Here is a 21,422-nt window from a genome sequence, read left to right as displayed (position 1 = left end):
TTTCAGCACAAGGATGGATTTTCCAACTAACGCATCTAAGATTCTGTGATAAACTGAAGACATACAGCCTGAAAATTACAGCTGGGTCAAAACACTGCCAGGTGAGAATCTCTGCTGAAGCCCACAGGCAGGGGCTTTCACAGTGTGCTGTTTTGAAACTAAACACCCCCAAGCCATGCTCAGCCTTACTGGAGTCAACAGCAAAATTCTCTAGCGCTGGAAGAAGCGCTTGAACTGATGGTGGGAAAACAGGATTTGCTGAGGGAGACAAACTAGTAATACATACAGTTCATAAGCAGCTGTATTCATAAGGAGCAATGGGATATTGTTACAGGTTTCTGTCCGTAACAAATGAACAGTATTGGAATCCACTATGATATGTGCTGCCATCATCTCTGGAAGGTGTCCAAGCCCTTGAATTCTCTGTTAATAACAACAAACAGAAATTCTCATCCAGAACTAGGGGGACAGGTACTGAACAGGGTGATCTGGGCTGTCTCCCAAGTCCCTGTGATTCCCTAAGTAACCTGGGACATATTAAACTGATTTTTGCAGCACAGAGTTCCTTCTAAAACCATAGATTAAATTCATTGCTGAAAAAAAACATTTGGTATTATTTTTCTCAACATTTATTATATACTTAGAATAAATTTATTGTGTCTTTGGCATATGCAAGAAGAGAAATTTAACTTTCAGTAAGAAAAAAAATATAGTTCCCAAAGGCAACTGTGTGTAGAATCATAAAGCACAGCTAAGGTTAGCTTAGAGACAAGATTCATTTCTTCTCATCCTGAGAGTGTGACCAGACAGGCTTACGTTTTTGAATAAAGGCTTCAATACCCTCCTGCCCATCTCTCAAAGTCAAATTGTCTACCATGACCTGAGTAGTCATTTTGTAAGCAGTATCAAGGTCCTGTGTCATCTGTCTGTAAAAGGTGGCTTTTCCCAGTGCCAGGACGGATTTGCTGCTTTCGCATATCTTGTGAGAGATTTTCATGGTCTCTTCTTCCAGCTTGTCTTCCGGTACCACCTTGCTGACAAGCCCGTGCATTAATGCTTCTTGAGCAGAAAGAGGTTCACCTGTGAAAAGCATCTCTAATGCAACCTGAACAAGAAAAAATATTGTATTAAGTCAATTCAACTGCCTTACTGCTTTGGTTTGTTTGGGGAATTTCAGCTTCCTCCTTCAAGTACGAGTTACTCTTTTGACAAACATAAGATTTACTAAGGAACCTGAAGGTGCACAAGTCCATGGGACCTGATGAGATGCATCTGCAAGTCCTGAGGGAAGTGGTGGATGAAGTTGCTAAGCCACTCTCCATCATATTTGAGAAGTTGTGGCAGTCCAGTGAAGTTCCCACTGGAAAAGGGGAAACATAACCCCCATTTTTAAAAAGGGAAAAAAGGAAGACCTGGGGAACTACAGGCCGCTCACTCTCACCTCTGTGCCTGGCAAGATCATGGAGCAGATCCTCCTGGAAACTATGCTAAGGCAGATGGAAAATAAGGAGGTGATTGGTGACAGCCAACATGGCTTCACTAAGGGGAAATCATGCCTGATGAATCTGGTGGCTTTCTACAAGGGGTTATAGCATCTGTGGACAACGGAAGACCAACTGACGTCATCTACCTGGACTTGTGCAAAGCATTTGACACTGTCCCACATGACATCCTTGTCTCTAAATTGGAGAGACATGGATTTGATGGATGGACCACTCAGTGGATAAGGAATTGGCTGGATGGTTGCACTCAAAGAGTTGCGGTTGACAGCTCAGTGTCCAAGTGGAGACCAGTGATGAGTGGCGTTTCAGTACCTAAAGGGGCGTACAAGAAAGGTAGAGAAGGACTGTTTACAAGGGCATGGAGTGATAGGACAAGGGGGGATGGCCTTAAGCTTAAGCTGAAGGAGGGGAGATTTAGATTAAATATTAGGAAGAAATTCTTCCCTGTGAGGGTGGTGAGGCCCTGGCACAGATTGCCCAGAGAAGCTGTGGATGCCCCATCCCTGGAAGCATTCAAGGCCAGGTTGGATGGGGCTTTGGGCAACCTGGACTAGTGGAGATTGTCCCTGCCCATGGCAGGGGAGTTGGAACTAGATGGGCTTTGAGGTCCCTTCCAACCCAAACCAGTCTATGATTCTATGATTTAATTTTTTTGGCCTCTTAAACTGCTAAAGAAATATTAAGAGGTTTCAGCAAAGAGAAAGACTAGGTCTAAAGCTGGCCTTTTTTCAAACCTGCCCACTGACTGCATCTGTCATGGGCTGACACCTCTGGGTTTCTTTTCAAGAGCCCAGAATCTCTCGTGATTGCAGTAGGAATTAAGAGAGATGTGGATGGTCCACAATGTCAGATGACCGAACTCGGTATTTTAAGCTAGGTCTATAACGACAAATAAAGACTTAAGTCAATGTGTAATTTTTGAAAATACCTGCCTTAGTTTAAGGTTGGTCGGAGTTTTTTTAAAATATGTACCCCCAGTAGCTGCATCTATTTCAGTCTCCTGGTGCTTCCAGCATCTTGTACTTGAGGTTTCAAATTAAATAATCCCCCAAATATTCAGTGACTATTCAATATTATACATCAATCAGAATTTTTTTCCATGACTCCTGATGCAATTGACCGAACACCTGAATCATAAGAGCTGATTATTCTCATTAGTATCTTTGCTCTGGTAGCTACAAACAATGGCAACTTTTCATTTGATAGAAGGTAAAAATCAGCAATCCTGAGAACTGTAGGGAATGTTCTTGCTAGTTTGAAAAATGGCACAGAGAAAAATATATCCCACACATTTTAAAAAGGTAATCATAAACCCCAGAAATACTAATTCAGAAACAGTTATAACAGTACACAATAGCACACTTGAAAAATACTCCACAGACTATATTTGAACACGATGGCCTTACAGAAGGGAAATTTAAAGTTGAAGCTTTTATCCAGCAATTGTGGACTTGTGCAGTTAAGTCCTCGCATCTCAGTAGAGCCCTGCTGGGCTTGGAGAGTCTGTCTGCATGAATCCAACTGGGTCAGAACTTAAAATTTCTTTTCTCAGTTATGGAGGGTTTACAGATTTACTGTTGCTTATGGTGTGAGAGATGTGTAGTCACAATCAGTAGGGAATAAAGGAGGAAGAAAGCATAGAAGGGTTTTAGATGCTATTTAAAGCATCTTGATCTACACCTAGGCAGATCATGCTGGCAGTGAAATGTCACTGCCTGGCAAGAATTGGTACCTCGGTGGGACTGATATCCTGAACTTGCAGGGGTTTCCTCATCAGGGGAGAATATCATTGTCTGAAGCACAGACAGGAAAGGAAAGGGATCGCTGAGCTGGTGTGCTGCAGGTATGAGTTCCTGCTGGCTGGAATCGCATCAATAGGAAGCTGCTTTCCCTAAACAGAGTTCATCCCTTTATTATTTTTCCTAGTCCAAAGAGTTATGAAGATATCTTTTGCAATTAAGTATTTCGGATGTTGTACTGCAGGAAAATAAAGTTTAGGCAATGGAACTAAAACTCCTAACACAGGAACCTACTTCTTGCAGAATTACAAAGAGTATCTGGGAGGAAAGCCTACCTTTCTTGGAAGAGATCTGCCCAAGGCCACAGCTGGTGTGGAGCAGAACAGTCCAATGTTTACTCCAGGAGTAGCAAATTGAGATTTGTCACTTGCCACTGCAATGTCACAGCTTGCCACAAGCTGACAGCCTGCTGCTGTAGCCAAGCCATTTACTTTTGCAATCACTGGTACTGGAAGTTTCTGGATTAAAGTCATAACCTGCTTGCAGAAAAGAAAGGGGTCAGTTAGTCCCTGAAATTTAAGCAGTGGCTGTTCTAAAACTTGCAATTGCTTCACACACCTGATGTGTGCATTTTTCAGCTTTATTAATTGGATTTCAGTAAAAGAAGCAAGCTCTCTGCAAAACCTGTTTTAATGCACAAGACCACTGCTGTTCCAGTAGCTGCTCAGTTGTAGCATGAGTTGGTCCTGCGAACTCCAGTGGAAATGGAAAACAGGAGAATGAAAGGCAGAAACACTTATTATCAGATCTGCCTCTGCACTGCAGGTCTACTGTTCCTGGCTGAGGGAAGATGTATATCCAAGACACATCATGTGCCCCATAATGGAAAACTGACTTAATAAAAATCTCTGTCCTGAGAAATTAAACCAGCCTGTTGCTGGTGTCTGCATGATCTCGAGCCTGGGTTGATCTCACCCAAACACAATAACTGGATGTCTTTCTAGGTTTTCTCTGCATTCCAGGGAGAGACTTACCTGCCAGGAAACAAATTTTCCTACTTGATTAGATGTAAGATGGGAAAATACACTCAATCTCTCATTCCCTCTCTCTCTCTCTCAAGCTGGACATCCAACTTCAGATAGCTGAAGTTAAGAAAGATGAATTTGTCTTAACTTTCCTAACTGAGGTTCTCCTTCCATACAGTAGGGATCAACAAAATCACTTCATTTTAATGCCTGAAGATACAAAATGCTAGTTAAAGTATTACAGACATCTGGATTAAAAAAATAAAATCTCATATTAGCACAGTGTAGCAAGATAACAAATTTTCATTTGCTACCCATTTCTCCAGTAGATGAAGTCTTGCAAATTTTATGTTGTTTAGGTAAAATGACCTACATTCAGTTTTGAATTTGATCAGTCTTTGTCTCTCTTCTTCTTTGTTTAAAAACAATTTTTCAGTAGATCTCGAGAAGCAGACAGCGAAAGAGTAACAATACATGCATGTGTGCAGACAAACAACTACAGCGTACTCTTGAGGTTATAAAAATTCAAAGTCAGCTGCTTCTCTGAAAAAAACCCAACCCTGGTACTTATGGTTTTGTATTTGAAAAGCCTCTGGAGAAGTGAAATTCTCAGCTGGCTCAAACTTGTATGAGGAGAGTACTTAGTTCTCGGATTATAGAGTCTTGCTGACGTTGTTATGTGCATGGGGAAACAGAGTATAGCAGCTGAGATGATTTGCTGAAGATTACCAGGCATAGACAGATGTAGATGCCAAAGCTCCTGAAAACCAGTCCAATGCTCTGGACCCCCTAGTCCACAATGCTGTAGGTGTGTCAATTAGGGTAGGATCCATTCTACTTAAGTATTGAAATTTAGGAAGACACAATCCCATTTTGGAAGCCCTCAAAAGTACCTTTTTCTATTGACCAAAAAAAAAGCAAAACTCAATTATTCTACCAGACGACTAAAATTTAGATATTAATTAGGATCGTACATAAAGCCTAAATTAATTTCTCTATTTCTGTTTGCCTGTAAAGTGCCAATATTATTTAACAGCAAGAGCTTCTTACTCCACAGGGATAATAGTGAGTTGTGATTTATGAGACACTTAAATCCTTTTAGGATATTCACATAGAGAGTTTAAAGCACTTACCACTACGACAAACATCAGAAAAGGGATCACTTCAAGTGTCATTTCATCTCTTACATTTAATTTCTTCCTGATCTTGCTTTGCCAATTTCATAGAAGCATTTAGGTCGGCAGTGACCTCTTGAGATCATGGAGTCCAGCCCCTCTACTGAAGCTCAGGTAGAGCAGGTTGTCCAGGACTGTGTCCCAGTTTTTAATATCTCCCTATCTCTGAATTTCATGGGCTTGGGAATATTCATCTGAAATTGGGATAGCATTTTTTATTTGTAATAATGTTCCCTTACTAAACTCACTATCACTAGGGCACCATTCTCACAAAGAAAGCTAGGCTTGTTTTTAACTCTAAATGCTGACATTCTGTTGGGTTTTTTTGTTATTGTCTTTTGCTATTTCTCTTTATTAATCAAAGTTAAGCTTGCTATACTACTCATTAATCCTGAATATAGCCACAGTGCTAGTTATACACACAGGAAAATTTAAATTCCTCTGGTCCTTAAAGTGAGAAATTTACCAACTCTGGATTTCATGCTGTATGGAATAAGTTTCACATTTTTTCTGCCTGATCTTTCCTATTCTGTGACCCAGAAGCTGCATGGTTCAGTTTTCCACTGACTGTAACAGACTGGTATTCTGCCCTGCAACTGCAATATTAATATTAAACTATTGGCTAATATTAAACTATTGGTTACTAACCTATTGGACCTTGGCTCCTTTCAGATGAAAGGACTAACCTGTCATTCAATCATACCTGTGCTTACCTCTTTGTGATCAGCACACCCAGATGAAATCCAGGCAAAGTTGCCAGGAGGATTCCTTCGTATTACACTGAAGACCTTTCAGTGGTAACTGTCACACATGGCTTTTACAGCATTTGTTAAATATGGGCTTGACAATGTGTATAGAGATCGTTATTACTGGACGAACTAGAATAAAAGGTTTCAAATTACTTGCTGTGGTCACACTGAGCGGGATTAGGGGATAAAATCTAGTGCTGCTACAGTCAAAGAGAATTTTGCCATTCTCTCCAAGACACGTATGGGTCTGCTGACTGGGCAACCAGTGAGTCAGATCTTACTGCCACAATGTCTACTTAATCTTTAAGCTGGTCTTGAGTTTTTAGCTAGATGCTGTGAAAGAACATTTGATCATGAGTGGTTTGAAGGTGGTCATCCCTAGGTTTCTAGGAAAGACATTGCCCAAATACTCAGCAGCAAGGAACACTGGCTAAACTAAGGTACCGTACCCATTGTAGGAGACTTGCACATGGGCATTCTAGCCCTTTTATTTGCATGTAGAGAAATCCAGGGAAAACATAATTTCACCAGGATCAGGTATTAAAATGGCAGAGCAGCAAAAACCAAGGAATGTGGAGCAACAGTTTGTGCTTTAGCTAGCAGATGGGCAATGCTGTCTCTCCTTAAACCAGTATCATTGCTTGCTCCTAATATGAGGCTAAAGGGGTGGCACCTAAGAAGAACTGCTTACCTCTGCACATATTTCAAATACTTGGGAATGATACTTCACATCATCTTCACTTGACAGCTCCTTTAAATCATGGCCGGAACAAAATACAGGTCCTTCAGCTGCAAAGAATTCCAGGAAAAGTCAGTCTGAATTACTCAAGAAACCAGGGGCAACGGCATATCAATGCCGCAATTAAAGGCATAGAGGTGCCAATGGTGAAAAACAAGGAGCCTGAGGAGGAAGTTTTACACAGAGTTCTGAAATATTGCCTGCCGGGCTTTGTAACAACTTTAAATTGCCACAATGCAACATTTAACCACAGTAAGACATTTTTAAAGACCTACTTTTACTTCCATTCCAAGTTAACTCAGCTAAAAATAGGGCACTTCACACCTCTGAGCCCAGTTTCTTGTAAGGATACCCTACTAAACAGCTCCTTGGTAAAATGTAAAGTAGCCAGCTGGAGCGAGGATGGAGTGCTCTGCTCACAGACTAACAGATACAGTTATTCCCTACCGATTGAACTCAGCATTAATGATTAACTTTTGCTAAATAAGCATCAAGATTTTTGTGTCATGGCATTCAAGGCCACAACGGAAAAAAAAAAAAAAAGAAAACAGGTTGTTCTGCTAGAGGAGAACCAGAAGGGTCGCTGGGGCATCTTTTCCTCCACCGCTAAAACTGTCATCTAGAGAATCCCAAAAGCACGTCTGGGGTTTGGGCAGCAAAATAGTGGGTTGCTGTGGACCTAAGTTTTGGATTTGCTTGCCTCCAGTGGCAGCTAAGATCCAAACACCCTTTATGGGTACACTATCTTTACAACAGTTTTCCTTTGTCATGAGGGTATCTGCTGTAGGAATAAACCAACTTGATGCTTCTGAGTCCTTCAGAACTCAGATATTTGTATAGATGTGACATTTCCAGCTACAACTATGCAGGCACAACCTTACCTATGCATTTGTTTCTTACGGACCAGATTAGTGTGGCACAGTCTATCCAGAAATAACCACACAATTAACATCAGTCAGTGTGTGGGATCACCAATACATATCTGGGAATTAATCGCATCTGCATTTGTGCCTCACTGAAGAAGAATCCAATGCAAAGTCTGTGTTAAAGACTCAAAGCATTCCCTGAGAAGTCTTTTATTTTGTTGAGATTTCTCCTTTTGCATTCCATTCAGCAAGGGAATTGGAAATCAACAGGAAAATGCAATTTCTTTTTAAGCTAAAACAAAAAAAGAAATGAAATCATGCTCACAAACTCCCAGACTGCTGTATTCCCAAAGAAGAACCTGAAGTGTTTCACAAAAATTGTAACTGCTGTTTGAAACATTGTATATATATATTTAAACTCCCCCCATGAAGTTAGCTTACACACACACACACACACACACTGTTTTCCTCTATGTACTGGAAACAACAGCATTCTAAACTAATAAACCTGCTTTTCCAAGATGTTTGAAAGGGGGGCAGGGGAAGATTATCTTAAAATAGCAGAGGAAAAAAAGATGGCTTAAGAACAGCTCAAGTTTCATTATGTTTAAGAACTCTACAGGTTAATACCTAAATGGAAGAAAACTGTAATAGGCTCTGAGAGATAACGTTTTATATCTGCAGGTTACGGGCTACTGCAGTATCGATATTATGGTCTCTCCTTCATCGGAGAGTTTTAAAAACACTTTTGAGAAATGAGTGGCAAAGATAAGGAGGCTGATCTGGCTTAGGGCCCAGGAACGGAGCACACAGTTTGAAGAAACCTTGTGAGCCATTTACACCCATCTATACCTGTCTCTGAAGTCAACAAGAGCCTGACCCCAGCTCAGCCTGCACGAAAACCTCTATCTGGGAATGTTTTTTCTGTGGTCTGATAACCATTAGAACCTGGCTTTTGTTCTCTTTAAAGTATTCTTTACATACAGTTTTTAAAACAGTTATTTCATCTACTGATTGTTTTTACAAAGGGAAAAAGCTCATCGGCTCTGTAAACACGCTGCATAACCTGACTGAAACACTGACATTTTGAAATGTGTTTCTTCTTAGACATGTTAACTGTCAACAAAAACACAAGAAACCCCAAGTCAATTGTTAATGCTGTGTTCAAGACTGAGGAATTAAGTCAGAGTGGAAATTGGGATGGGTGGGGAAGAACAGGGTGAGAGCAGGGTCTGAGGGGTGAAGGCACCCGTGGGACACCCTGCGTGCTCCTGCCCAGCTGTGCCGAAAGCAACACGCAGGTCCCTTCCCATCCCATTTTCTGTAATTCCGCGAGAGGTTTTGGGTTAAACTCCGTATTATCCCATTTCTGCTCCTTCCCTCGCCCCTCCCTTCTCTTCTGTCGGCCTGAAATGACGAAATACCTGAAATGACGATAACTCGGAGGTCTTTGCTTTTGACGTCGTGCAGCAGGTCCTCCCTGAGTGACTGCAGCATGGAGAGGGACAGGGCGTTTCTCTTCCTCGGGTTGTTCAAGATAATGTTTCTGTGGAAACCATTAAACACAAGGAGAGTTACTATTTAAAAAAGCATTCACAGCCTCCGGGACGGGCCCGCAGCAGTGCTTCCTTCCTCCCCCCGCCCCGGCCGCCTCCTCACCGGACGCCCGCCGCCTGCCGTCGCACCGTCAGCTTCTCCGGCGGGGACGGCCGCCCGGCTCCCGCCGCCGCGGCGCTACTGAAGGCCGCGGCCAAGGGCCTCCTCAGCCGCCACAGCCCGGCGGAGGCCATGGCTGCCGGGCGGGCGGGGCGGGCGGCTCCTACCCCCCCCACCCTCCCCTAGGCTGACGGCCTGCCGCTCGCTCCGAGCCGAAGCCGCGGCCTCTGGCGTGGTCGGGGCCGGGCCGCCGCGGGGCGGTGCTCGCTCAGGGGGCGCTGCGGGGGGAGGACGGCCCGTGTCAGCTCCCAAGGCGGTGAATGCTGCCGGGGGACAGACTCAACCGATATAAGCCTTCCCTCGGCCAACGCTTCTGCTCTGGGACCTGACTTCCCCATCGGCTGGGCCTACAGCCAGTGCGAGCTCCTGCTGCGGCACACCTGGGTGGGAAGGCAGCATTCATTAGCGGGTATCTCGGGGATCTTGGAGGGGTACTAGAAATGTTGACTTCGGCTATCATTTCTTCAGCTTCCACTGAGTATTTGCATCTAGGACCACGGGACGGAGATCAGGGCTGTGCTGAGAAAACTTGTTGGTGATGCTGAGTGGGGATGTATCGCCCACGGAAAGGACAACAATCACTTCGGGGCCGGGAGTAACTGGCGTGGGATGAAATTCAGTACTACAGGGTTTGGGGTGATACACTTGGGAACCAATAAGATCATCATTTATTCAGTGGGAGCTCATCATTTGGAAATGGTTGTGGAGAAGACCTTGGGTATCTTAATGGGTTCCACAGAGTCAGTCTGTAATCTGTATGATGCATCCAAGAAACAAAAAGACAAATGTGACCTTAAAATTCAAGTGTGATTTTAAAATTAAAAGTATTTCAGGGACATACAGGTACATTCGCAGCTCATCTTGATTATTGCTTCTGGTCATCCACATTCAGGAAGCCAAAGAGGGGCAGAGAGAACAGATACAGCATAGAATGGAGACTCTTTGAGGGATGAGAGGAGCATTGTTCCTTGATCTAGCAAAACAAATATGAAAGGCCTTACACCTGCAGTCTCTAGAGGACAGGCATTTTGCAATCTGAGAAGGCAAAAAGCTATGTAAGATGGAGGACTAGCAATTGGGTATGCACTGAACGTTAACATCTTTGAGCCAGAAATGGAGCAGAGTTACTGCCACCAGAGGAGTGAGAATATGGAACAGCCCTGCTGTAGAAGTCACATGGATAAAATCTGTTTGGTTTCTTTATTTTCTTTAAAGAGGGAGGAGCTCAGGAGGCTTCTAAAAGGGGTTATATGATATTTCTGCCTCGATTACAGAGGGATGGATCTGGGGAACTGTGTCCCTCTCCATCTGTGTTTCTGCTGAACCCCAAAGCTCTCCTTTGCCAGCTACTGGTACGATGCATAGTAAATCTTTTTGTAAACAGTAAAAAAGTAAATAGTTTGAGAGATGCACAACTCTCTACAGACCCCAATTACTCAAAACAGCTCTTCCAGAAAATGTCACTTTGCAATATGACCTCTCACATTTCTTTCATTATTCTGTTCTCTGCTTACTTGCAAGAGCGATGACCCCTCTTTCTTCACACCTGGCTCAGGCAGTCTCCTGGGAGAGCAGCAGCTGTGCGGACGAGGCAGCTAGTGAACAATCTTGTCTGCCGTGAGATGCTGACGGGCCCAAAGACCAAGCAGTGTTTTTCAAGGAGATATGGGGTGTTCCAGTCATGATTCCCTGTTCTTCTGTATCACACCTACTCATTGTGTATTCTTTCCTCAATGCTAGAGGAAAGTTTGAGCAATTCAAGTGTTTTATGCACATGCAAGTCTTCGTTGTTTGTGCTCCATCTTCTGGCTGAGCAGTAGGTACCCTAAAATAAAACAGATGTATGTCCAGCATATGTTTGTTGTAAATGTAAATCTGTTTCTGCTTCCTGATCTCCCCATTCTTGTGAGTACTTGCAAAGCACTTGTAGGTTCCCAAATGTGTCTCTGGTTCTCATCAGTGTCTGTTGAACCTCTGCAGCTTGTTCTGACTGTTGTGATTGGGGCTTTTTAGTTCTGAGCATCAGCCTCATAAAAGAACCACCTGAATTTTGTGTTACTTACTTACACAGGTAGTAACAGCTTAGTGTGGGGATGCACTTTCTGCTTACTGATTTTATATTGCCTAAGACAATGACCTGTCAGATGACTGGGCTTTGTGTAATAGCAACAGGGGGGTTACGGACATTTTAAAGCATTGAAGGACACTGATGGGCCTGGGAGCCGGGCCTGCACTGGGCTTTCCCCACCTGCCCATTTTCATTTCCTCCTGGTTGGTTGTACTTCATGGTCATTCACTGAAAAGTTCTTCCAAAATTTACTTTTAATATCTAGTAGGAATCTGTGAAAAAAAAAAAAAGCCCATTTAGAAGAAAATGAGATCTTCTGAAATAGATCACAGCAGTTTTCAAAGTCCCTGCTTGGCGTGACAAAGGCCAGCACACTGAAAGCATGACGTGTGTGCTAGCTCTGGGAGGAGTTCTCAGTCCCCTGCTACTCTGACCAGTGAGCTCTTTCATGCTTGTGAATTGCAATCTATTTTTTTTTTCTTCAAGTTCCTTCTCTTTCTCCATCTTGTCCTTTCTCTGTCCACCTCCAAGGAAAGAATTTTATTTGGCCATCTCCAAAAAGCTTCTTTTTAATACAGTGTTTCCAGCACCCTGGAAATTCTGTTCTTTTTCACTTTGATTGACAACCTCATGTTTCCTTTCACACTCGCCCTCATTACAGATTTTTTTTTTTTTGGCTGCAGTTTCCCCAATGCATTAAACAGATTTGCTGCTGCCTTCTCTGAGAAAGTGTTAAAAAAAACCCAAACTTTTCCAATTTCAGATAGCTTTCCTTTTTATAGCATTCCCTAGCAGCATTGTGGTTACGGCTGAGCTCACGCTTCCAACTGGAGAAAACTAGGAGCCAGGATTGCAAGTACCAGATGGGGCTTTTCTAACCTTTAGCTGTATTGATCCTTCATACAAAATAAAAAGGAGATGATAAGGGACATAACGCAACTTCATCGTTAGATCATTATAGAACTTTCAGGGTATCACACTGTGCTGGGAAAAGATGTTTTGAAGTTCAAGAGTGCTTAGCTGCTCTAAAGCACTAATGTCCCTAATGTTGCTAGATAACATGTATGGACAGTGAAGACAGTATACAGGATCCCCTTCTCTATGAAGCACAAGTATTTATTTGTGTCTTTATTTCCCTGGCGTTCAATGAGCCCAGGTGGGACATGCACCTTGCAGAAGTACCTGCTGCACCCCAGTGGTCAGGATCATCCCAGGGCAAAGGCAGACCTTGTTGGGATGAGGCTGAACTGTAAACCACGTGTACACACATATGTAAATGAGTAAATATATACATAAAGATGCTTCTACCTATTAATTGGGATGCTGTGATGAAAAAATGGAACTATTTTATGGAATGTGAGACAGGCATATCCCCAGCTGAGTTCCATGCAAATTATTTCTTGTGAAACGCTGGCATTCCCAGAGGATCTTGTGACCCCATGTCCAACACTACCGAAGGCATTAAAATCCCGCTGGGAGCCAGAGGGGTTCAGCACCTTTAAAACTCAAGGACTGCTTAATTCTGGTCAGATGCACAGTAGGTCCAGGATAATGGGAAGAGCACCCAGGCCAAGGAAAAGAATTCATTTTCCTGCTTTGTGAATTCTGCTAGCAAAGGGACAGATTAGTGCATTTCTCTGACGTGGAACCCTCTGGGACTAAGGGTCTGCCTAAAGAAAAGATGAAAAAAAGATTTTGCATGTTTATTCCTTTTTAGCCAAAGGACTCTGAGCTGAGGCCTAACACTACATGATGGGTGCTGCCCATGTACCATTCCTTACTGCAGCCTTAGACAATTCCTGTTTTCTATACTGATGTTAAGATGGAAATAGCACAGAAACTTCAGGGCAATACTCACTTAGGCTGGGACTTTCTAGGGGCATGATGTGAAGGGCTCTTTATTCTGCCCGCTCCTGGAATTCATATGACTTTGCTACCTAACCTTCCTTGGGTCCTAGCCTTGTCGTTCAGGGGTTTTTCATTTGAAAATAGATATTCTGATTTATGTTAGTCACAGGAAGACATGTCATGTATCAGTCGTCTCTTTAGAAAGAGGGGCTTCTTTCCAGTAATTCGAAATCAGTTAAAGAATTTATATATATATATAATCAGACCATCAGTATATCAGACTATCAGAAAAGTTTAGTCTGTACCCTAAGAGAAAGTGATTTTTTTTTACATTATTGATTATACTGCTAAAAGAAAGGACTTAAATCTAGTTTTAACTCCATGACTGCCATTGATATTTTGTAATAAGCTGTGAACCAGGCTCACCTCCTGCCACTCCATTCAGGCCCAGATCAGGGCCTTACCTGGCAATACTGTAATTACATTTAGCGTTCCGTCGGCAAACAAGCCGTTGTCCCACGAAACTCCCGGTGTCATCACTGCTGCCATTTTTTGGAGTTACCGCTCAGAGCTTTCTCCGTCACGGTGTGGCAGCACTGCTCCATGCAATGGATGGCACGCACTTTCCCTTCAGCTCCAGAACCGGGCAAATGATCAAAGCCCTTTTGTCCCCAGACCCATCCCTGTTCCTCTTTACTTGCTGTTTTTCTCTTATTCTCCCCACACTCCTTTTTCATCCTTCATTGTCCTCAGAGGTTTTCAAGCGATTCATATTTCCCTGGCTTTAGCATTAAATTTTTCATATGTGCCTTCCAATTATGAGATTCCTAAGATGTGAATAATGATCAGAATTATGAAATATATGGGAGGATATAACAGGCTTGGAAAAAAGGTGGTATTCATTCCTGTCCTCAGAGTATCTAACCTTAGGTTCCCAATTTAGACACTTAATCCTGCGGGGCTCCCTGCACAATGAATAGAGACGTGTGTTCCTCCGCAGGGCTGCTCCAAGTGTCTTAAATTAGATGCTGCTCCGCGTGCCTGCGCAGGCTGCCCGCTTCTCGTATTAATTGCGTGGGGAACCAAGGGGAACCGTCAGGTGGATCTCACAGATGGTGGGAACGTTTCCCTCACCCACAGAGAAGCTACAAATGCTGCTCTCAGCCCAGGGACCTACCTTGCTGGAGGAACGGAGTACCAGAATCCTCTCAGCCTGATGATCCTCTGACTGTATCTCAGGATTCACTCTCAGAGGTCAGCGTCTGTCTGCTGTGGTTACAACTAAGAACATTGCTGTGAAAGATATGGGAAGTTGTAGCTGCTGTTTGGGGCCAAGAGGAAAAAAATTGCCTAAAATTGGTACTCTCCGTACTTGGGAACGGCCACTGTCGTTGCATGGCTTTGCTCCAAGCCGTGTCTGCAAATGACAATTCTCACCACAAAATTACACCCTCTTCCCACCTTGTCCCTGCCTCTGCGAATAACTTTTCCATAGCAAAATATGTTGAATTTTCTGGACTCTTCCAGTTCACCTGTTCCCTGCCCTTTGGCCCATTTTCAGCTTATTTCATTTTCTTTCATCCTTTTTCTTTTCACCCCATAACAACCACCAGAGCCATCATATCATAACTGGAGAAAATATTAATTTATTTTCAATTAAATAGGATTTTTACCCAATAAGAATACCAGAATCTTACAAATAAGCACAAGTTTTATAGGAAAATAGGAGAACAACAGAATTTTAATAGTTAACGATTCCTTGGTACCATTGAAGTCAGAAGGTCCACGGGGATAACCCTGATAAAATCTACCTCGAGTAGAAAAGTTAACACAGTCACAGAAAAAATCAGTTCAGTTTGGAGCTGAAGCCAGGCATGTCGATACCAGGCTGGGGCGAGAGGAGAAGGATGCTTTCAGGTGTCCTCAGGTGAAACATTTCTTGCAAGGGGCTTGATCCAGAACACTGCTTGTTAATGGGTCGTCAGTGACTTAGGTATTGTAATATTGTAAATCTTAATTATCTCACTTTACATCTTATCTCCCCTGTGCTGTGTCGAATGTGGCAGGACAAGGAATCACCAGCGAAGCTGCCAACTGCTCGTGTGTATGTTCTTCCCCTGTACAGGGGGACCACTGGGCAGGAGTCCAGCTCAGACTGTAAGCCCCGCTGCTCTCACTGCACCCTTTTATCTTGTCAGGGCCACACACATTAAATTTACGGGGTGTTGGCGCTAACAGCAGAGCGATGGCCTGATTCAACTCAGCCGTCCGATATTGTGGAGAAACATCCTGTAACTCTCTGTGTCAAAGTGCTCGTGGTTCCTGTTTCCAGGCAGAGGAAATATTAATACGTAATGAGCAAAGACAATTATTCTGTAGTTAGGGAATACTAATCCACTAGTTCAAAGGGGCATTTTTATAATAAAGATTATTTTAATTTTGAAGGGAAAAAAATAAAAAAGGTTCAGGGAATTATGTCTGCCAGTCTCCCAGATCTGTCAAGGAGGCTGGAAGAGATGTTAAAAGTTGCAGGAAAATTATTGCTGAGAACAAAAAGACAGAAACGAATGCTTCCTATGAGGAAAAGGCTGCAGCACAAGTTCAGTGATCAGCTGTGACCAACGAATCGGCATGCATGTGCCAATTGACGTGCATTACTCAGAGCCAGACCCATCCTTGCCTCTTGCCCTGCGAGGAGTTACGGGCCACGGAAGGAAGCTGTGACAGTGTGTTTGTGTGTGTGCCAGACGCAGGCACTGTAAGAGATGGGGTTCTATATGAGGGGAACTTCAGGTTACTGTCACAGTGCATGACTGAATTAAAACCTGCGGAAAACAATCCTTACTCATTCTGTAATTGAAGAAATAACTCGTGCTGCCACATCCTTAACACTCTGGGTCTCCCTCTCTCTCCCCCACCATAGCTCCAGGCCTCCCTGTCATTCTCTCCATTAACTGGGCAGGATGCGCTATGGTGTGAGGCGTGCAGGGTGCTGGCAGGTCACACATGACAGATGACTGCCCAGTGAGCGCTCCAGCTTCTCTCTTATTACAGGCCATAATTTGGGTCTCTAGGCTCTGTCCAGCCATCGGTGTTCTTAAGAGAGTTGGATACTTAAGATCACCAAGAACCCCAACCTGCTGTCAAATGTAGCAGGAGAAAAAGCGTGTGATCATATTTCCAAAGGAAACAGGCTAAAATAACCTCTGTGATAACATGAATCCCCTACATTTAAAATTACACCATTGTTTTCACGAAGAATAGCCTCCTGCACAACAGCAATGCTACAGCAAACTAGAGATTTTCATTGCTCTGTAACTTTTATTGAAAGCTGAGCTGATTAGTATTGGAAAGATTCATAATATGGCAATGGACTGATCAATATCAATGAACATTTTAATGAACTAATCACATTACTGAATTTTTAGAGTTCCATTTATTTTAAACAGCCAACTGACTAGTTTATCTTTGGTTTTATTTTCACTTTTTCATTCCACTTGTACTTGGGCTTCACAAGACAGCAGGAGAGATGCGTGCACCCTCATTTCCCCCTCTCTTCTCATCAGAGGCAAGGAAACCAAATGCTTCCTCAATTTACATCCTACTTAATCCCACTGACATTAATTTACTTAAATCTGGGTACATTATTTCTCCAATTAGATCTGTACAGTATGCAAAATATGAGGATTTAGCTAGGTCTCTTTAAAATAATGTAGTTTAATATATCACTTATTTTAAAACATGGCTACCTGCATTTCTCCTTCATCAGTATTTCTCTGCTTTGTTCTGGAGGAGGCCAAAAAAGACCATTTCTAGCTAGTAATTTATTTAAATTCCACTTCTTTTTGATTTCTTCTTGTTTCAGGAGTACCTTTTGTGCTTGGCACATTCAGCTCTAGGAACCTGGGCACCTCAACTGATACTACTATACTCGGCAGGAACCTCCAGGGAGATGAACAGCATATATTTGGAAATCTGAGGTAAACAAAATACGATTACATGAATTAATTGTGGCTGTGAAGTATTTCAAGTTCTTCATGTTTTTCACGAGCATAGAGATTTGGTTGCTGACAGTGGCATGACGTTTCGTTTGCACTGCTGAGGATGGAAAAGTGTCTGACTTTGCAAGCCAGCTGAATGTTGGTCCTGTTTGAAGTTGATGGCTGGATTCTTACGGACTTCACTGGCACCAGGTTTTCATGCGCAGGCTTTCTGGACCTGCCACAGCAATTCTCAAGCACTGACGCTAGTGACAACTCATGACAGTTCATGAAGAGGGACTATTCATGAAAGCTGGCGAGGGACTGTTTACAAGGGCAAGTGGTGATAAGACAAGGGGGAATGGGTTTAAGCTGAAGGAGGGGAGATTTAGATTAGATATTAGGAAGAAAATCTTCCCTGTGAGGGTGGTGAGGCACTGGCACAGGTTGCCCAGAGAAGCTGTGGCTGCCCCATCCCTGGAAGTGTTCAAGGCCAGGTTGGATGGGGCTTTGGGCAACCTGGTCTAGTGGAGGGTGTCCCTGCCCATGGCAGGGGGGTTGGAACTAGATGGGCTTTAAGGTCCCTTCCAACCCAAACCATTCTGTGATTCTGTGATCTTATGATCAGGTTTACTTTCAGCTTTTGGATATGCAGTGCTAATAATGTCTGTGCAGTCCCAGAGCCACAACAGTACAAAATGGGATTCAGACAGCACCTTGGCTCCCCAGTGCTCCCAAAATTGCAGAGCAGTGTAAGTACATAGTTGCACAGCTTTTTGATAGTAGAAGACCAACTACTTTTCTTCAGTGTACATTAATTAGTTGTCTAGGTCTGGATCAATCTATAGAAGTGAAATTACAGGAACATTAGGAAGGTAAATCATGTCTATTACACGAGTGCCTAAGGCTGAGAAAGTATGAGGCTCCCCCCCACAAGACACTGTACTCCCTGCTCCAAAAAAGCTCAGAGCTGAAGAAAACCAGCTTAAGGTATATGTAAAAGTGAAGGTTGCAATTTGATAGCAAGCATGTAGGTTATGCAGTATCAGTGATGCAAAACTAGTTATGAAAATACAAATGGAAAGAAAAGAGAAAGGAGAAGAGATACTGAAAAGAAGACTGTTGGAGCCGCAGTGTCAGGAGGGGAGTGAGGCTGATGTAAAGACGTTTTGCACACAGGGGCTGGAACAACCCACCAGCAAACATGGGCAAAAGTCGAGCCAGAACTGCAGAACGGCTCTGGGGGTGGCCGTCACTCCTGCCTCGGCAGCTGCTCTCACGGCTTGATTTTTCCCCATCTGAGACCTGGTTTCCCCAGAAATGGGGACTGCTGTCATTTTAGATGTGAGCCAGAACATCTATTGTTTATTTTTTTCTCCTTTTGAACTTCCTTTTTAAGCAGACTTAAGGAGTGAAACACATAGCATACATGGAGGAATGTTTGCAGTAATGTGTTGAAAATATTGGCCCAGATCTTCCTATTTAGGAACTAAAGCTAGGTATCCACAAGCTAAATTGGAGCAATTCTAATGCTGGTTTTAAATTAAATCTGGCTGCTCACAGCCTCATTGATCATGCGACATAAAAATAGAGATGTTTTGATGTCCCCTTGTTTCTTCACTACGTCAGCTCTAGGTCTCCTCAGGATTTGTCCTCCACTGAGGGAGTTCTCCTGTAACACACTGAGTTGTCTGTTTGTTTCTTCCATCTGCTCCTATCTGCTACAGCAGGGATGAGAATTTATCTCGAGGAATCCCCACTTTCTTTTTATAGCTTTGCACTGATTCACCATGGGAAGGGGTTCAGGTATGAGGAATGTTACAGGTTGTGAACTATATCCTGCTCAGCTGTACACTTATAGCTTCTGCTCAGCAGTAAAAAAAGACTGACATGCATCCAAAAGGATAATTTGGTCCTGTTCTGGTTATTAGACCTGCATTACACTTGATATTACTCAGTCTTCTGGCTTTTGGAAGCCTGTTAGTATCATTAGGAGACTCTGTTACTCTTTATAGGAAGAGGTAGGCTTTTGACGAAGAATAATTCTCCTCTCCATATCCTCAAGCCTACTGTTCCCCTTCCAGTTATGTCCAAACACAGCAGCTGGGACAAAAGAGCCAGTCTCCTTTCTTTGTATGGACAAGTAATTTGTAGCTGCATTCTATCCAAGATTCTGAATAAAACAAAAAGCGTGGGGTTTTTTTGACCTATTTCTTTGATCCAAACAATTCCTGTGCCACAAAAGGAAATAAAACAATGTCTAATCCTGCAAAGAAAACAGTGAAGAACAAAATATTATTTTAATACATATTTTATAAAGGTATTTGTACTCAGAAACTTTAGGTATGGCTGATCCAGCTGATGCAGTGGATGAGCCGATCTCAGTGTCCCTTCCAGTTATGTTTTCTATGATAATATGATTGGGAAGAGGATAATTATCAGCAATATCCAGTGTGAACACAGGAGCAGATTTGGAGTGCTGCCTGATTACAAGGTATTTGTCTAACACTCATCGTCATTGTACGAGAATGCTTTAATTAGCATTGAAAACATTTAGTTACATAGACCATCTCTAGCAAAAATAGACTGTGCGCCTGATGGTTTTTACACTGTATTAAATGCTAAGTATTTAGACCTACATGGCCACACAGTGTCATCACCTGAGAACACTAAAACCTATAAATCCCTGATTTTCATTTGTAACAGAAATAACAAGAATCATTAAGATTGTTAATGTATCAAGATTGATTCTGATGTTGAAATGACTGAAAGTATCAACCAGGCAGTGGATTTCAATGCAAGGTAAACATTTTCTTGTCAGTAAGGATGAATGATCAGTAAGTGTGTTTTATCTACTCAAAAATCAGCTTATAATCATGAAAGGGACAAATGATCCTGATCTATTTCTACAAAGGCAGATCCTGTTCTGGCATCTGAACAGCTGAGTAGGAGGTATGTATATATTTAAAGACAAGACACCACACATACGAAGCAGATATCTGTTTGGTTCTTACACTGGTTTATATTCAGCTCTAAATGCAGTTCAGATTATATTTTCCAAACCGTTTACTTCTCTCCATTTTGTTCATCAAAGTTATTCAAATCTGCATTTTAAACCTGTATTTCTACAGAGTTGACTGGAAGCAGCTTCATTTACCTAATGTAAAGGTTAGACTCAGTACGCAGATTAAGACACCTAAATTTAGGTGTCTGCACGTAGGGGTTTACATGTGAGCTAGCTGTCGTAGCTCCCATCGCCGTCAGAGGAGGCACCTACAGTTGGTTAGCTTGTTAGCGCTCACGATTCATTCACTATTGATCAAATCACCATTATCTGCAAGGGAAGCTTAGATACCTAACTCGCATCTTGAAGACACACATTGTTAGGTGTCTCGAGCTGCAAACTGAATCTGATTTCGGGCATTTATAAAATAGACATCTAAAGGTGAGCGATTATTGTGTAATTTCCCAGTATAATCAATGAAGAGCTGGTCAGTGGAGCTTAAAGTGTGATAAATCCAACCTACTCTAAGTGTCTGTTTCATAATGAGGTAAATCATGCCCTAAACTCCTTTGACTAGCCCTCCAGCAACCAGAATGGGAGCCTAAGCACCTGCTTTACATATAGGCACATACATTGTAGACACCTAAGGTTGTGTGAGATCAGTCCCACCCTAGGTGGCTACTAGATGATGAGGTCCTCTCGTCTCACTGCTTGCATGAAACAAGCAATGATTCCTTCTTCCATGGGAAAGGCCTGGGGGTGACTGATGCAGGACACAACATGGTTATGCTTTTCTATCTCAATGCAGATGTTCCAGAACAGAATTATTAAGAAAAGGCTGGTGCAGCTTGTGTGATAGATTTTCATGATCATATGGAAATTCTGGGATGTATTTTAAGTGACAAATTGTGTGTCATTTAATTAAGTGATACAGTGGATATGTTGGCCCTGCCAGAGGATTTCTAACTCTTTGTACGGACTAATTTTAGTTGAGAGACAGTACAATGAACT

The 21,422-nt window shown here is 42.7% G+C and overlaps 1 protein-coding gene across 1 annotated transcript; it reads right to left on the bottom strand.

Annotated features, from left to right (window-relative positions):
* Positions 1-606: 606 nt before the first annotated feature.
* ECHDC3 (enoyl-CoA hydratase domain containing 3) lies at positions 607-9,864 on the bottom strand. Its single transcript, XM_054819256.1, is given in 7 exon segments — positions 607-1,105; positions 3,577-3,777; positions 6,882-6,979; positions 9,220-9,341; positions 9,455-9,595; positions 9,597-9,729; positions 9,732-9,864. Coding segments are annotated over 7 exon segments (1,143 nt in total). The 5' UTR covers positions 9,850-9,864; the 3' UTR covers positions 607-775.
* Between the last annotated feature and the right edge of the window lie 11,558 nt (positions 9,865-21,422).

Source organism: Grus americana, chromosome 1 (assembly GCF_028858705.1).
Source record: "Grus americana isolate bGruAme1 chromosome 1, bGruAme1.mat, whole genome shotgun sequence".
In the NCBI taxonomy this organism is placed as follows: Eukaryota; Metazoa; Chordata; class Aves; order Gruiformes; family Gruidae; genus Grus; species Grus americana.
The sequence above is the reverse complement of the archived record's forward strand: the minus strand, read 5'-3'. Positions and strand labels throughout refer to the sequence as shown.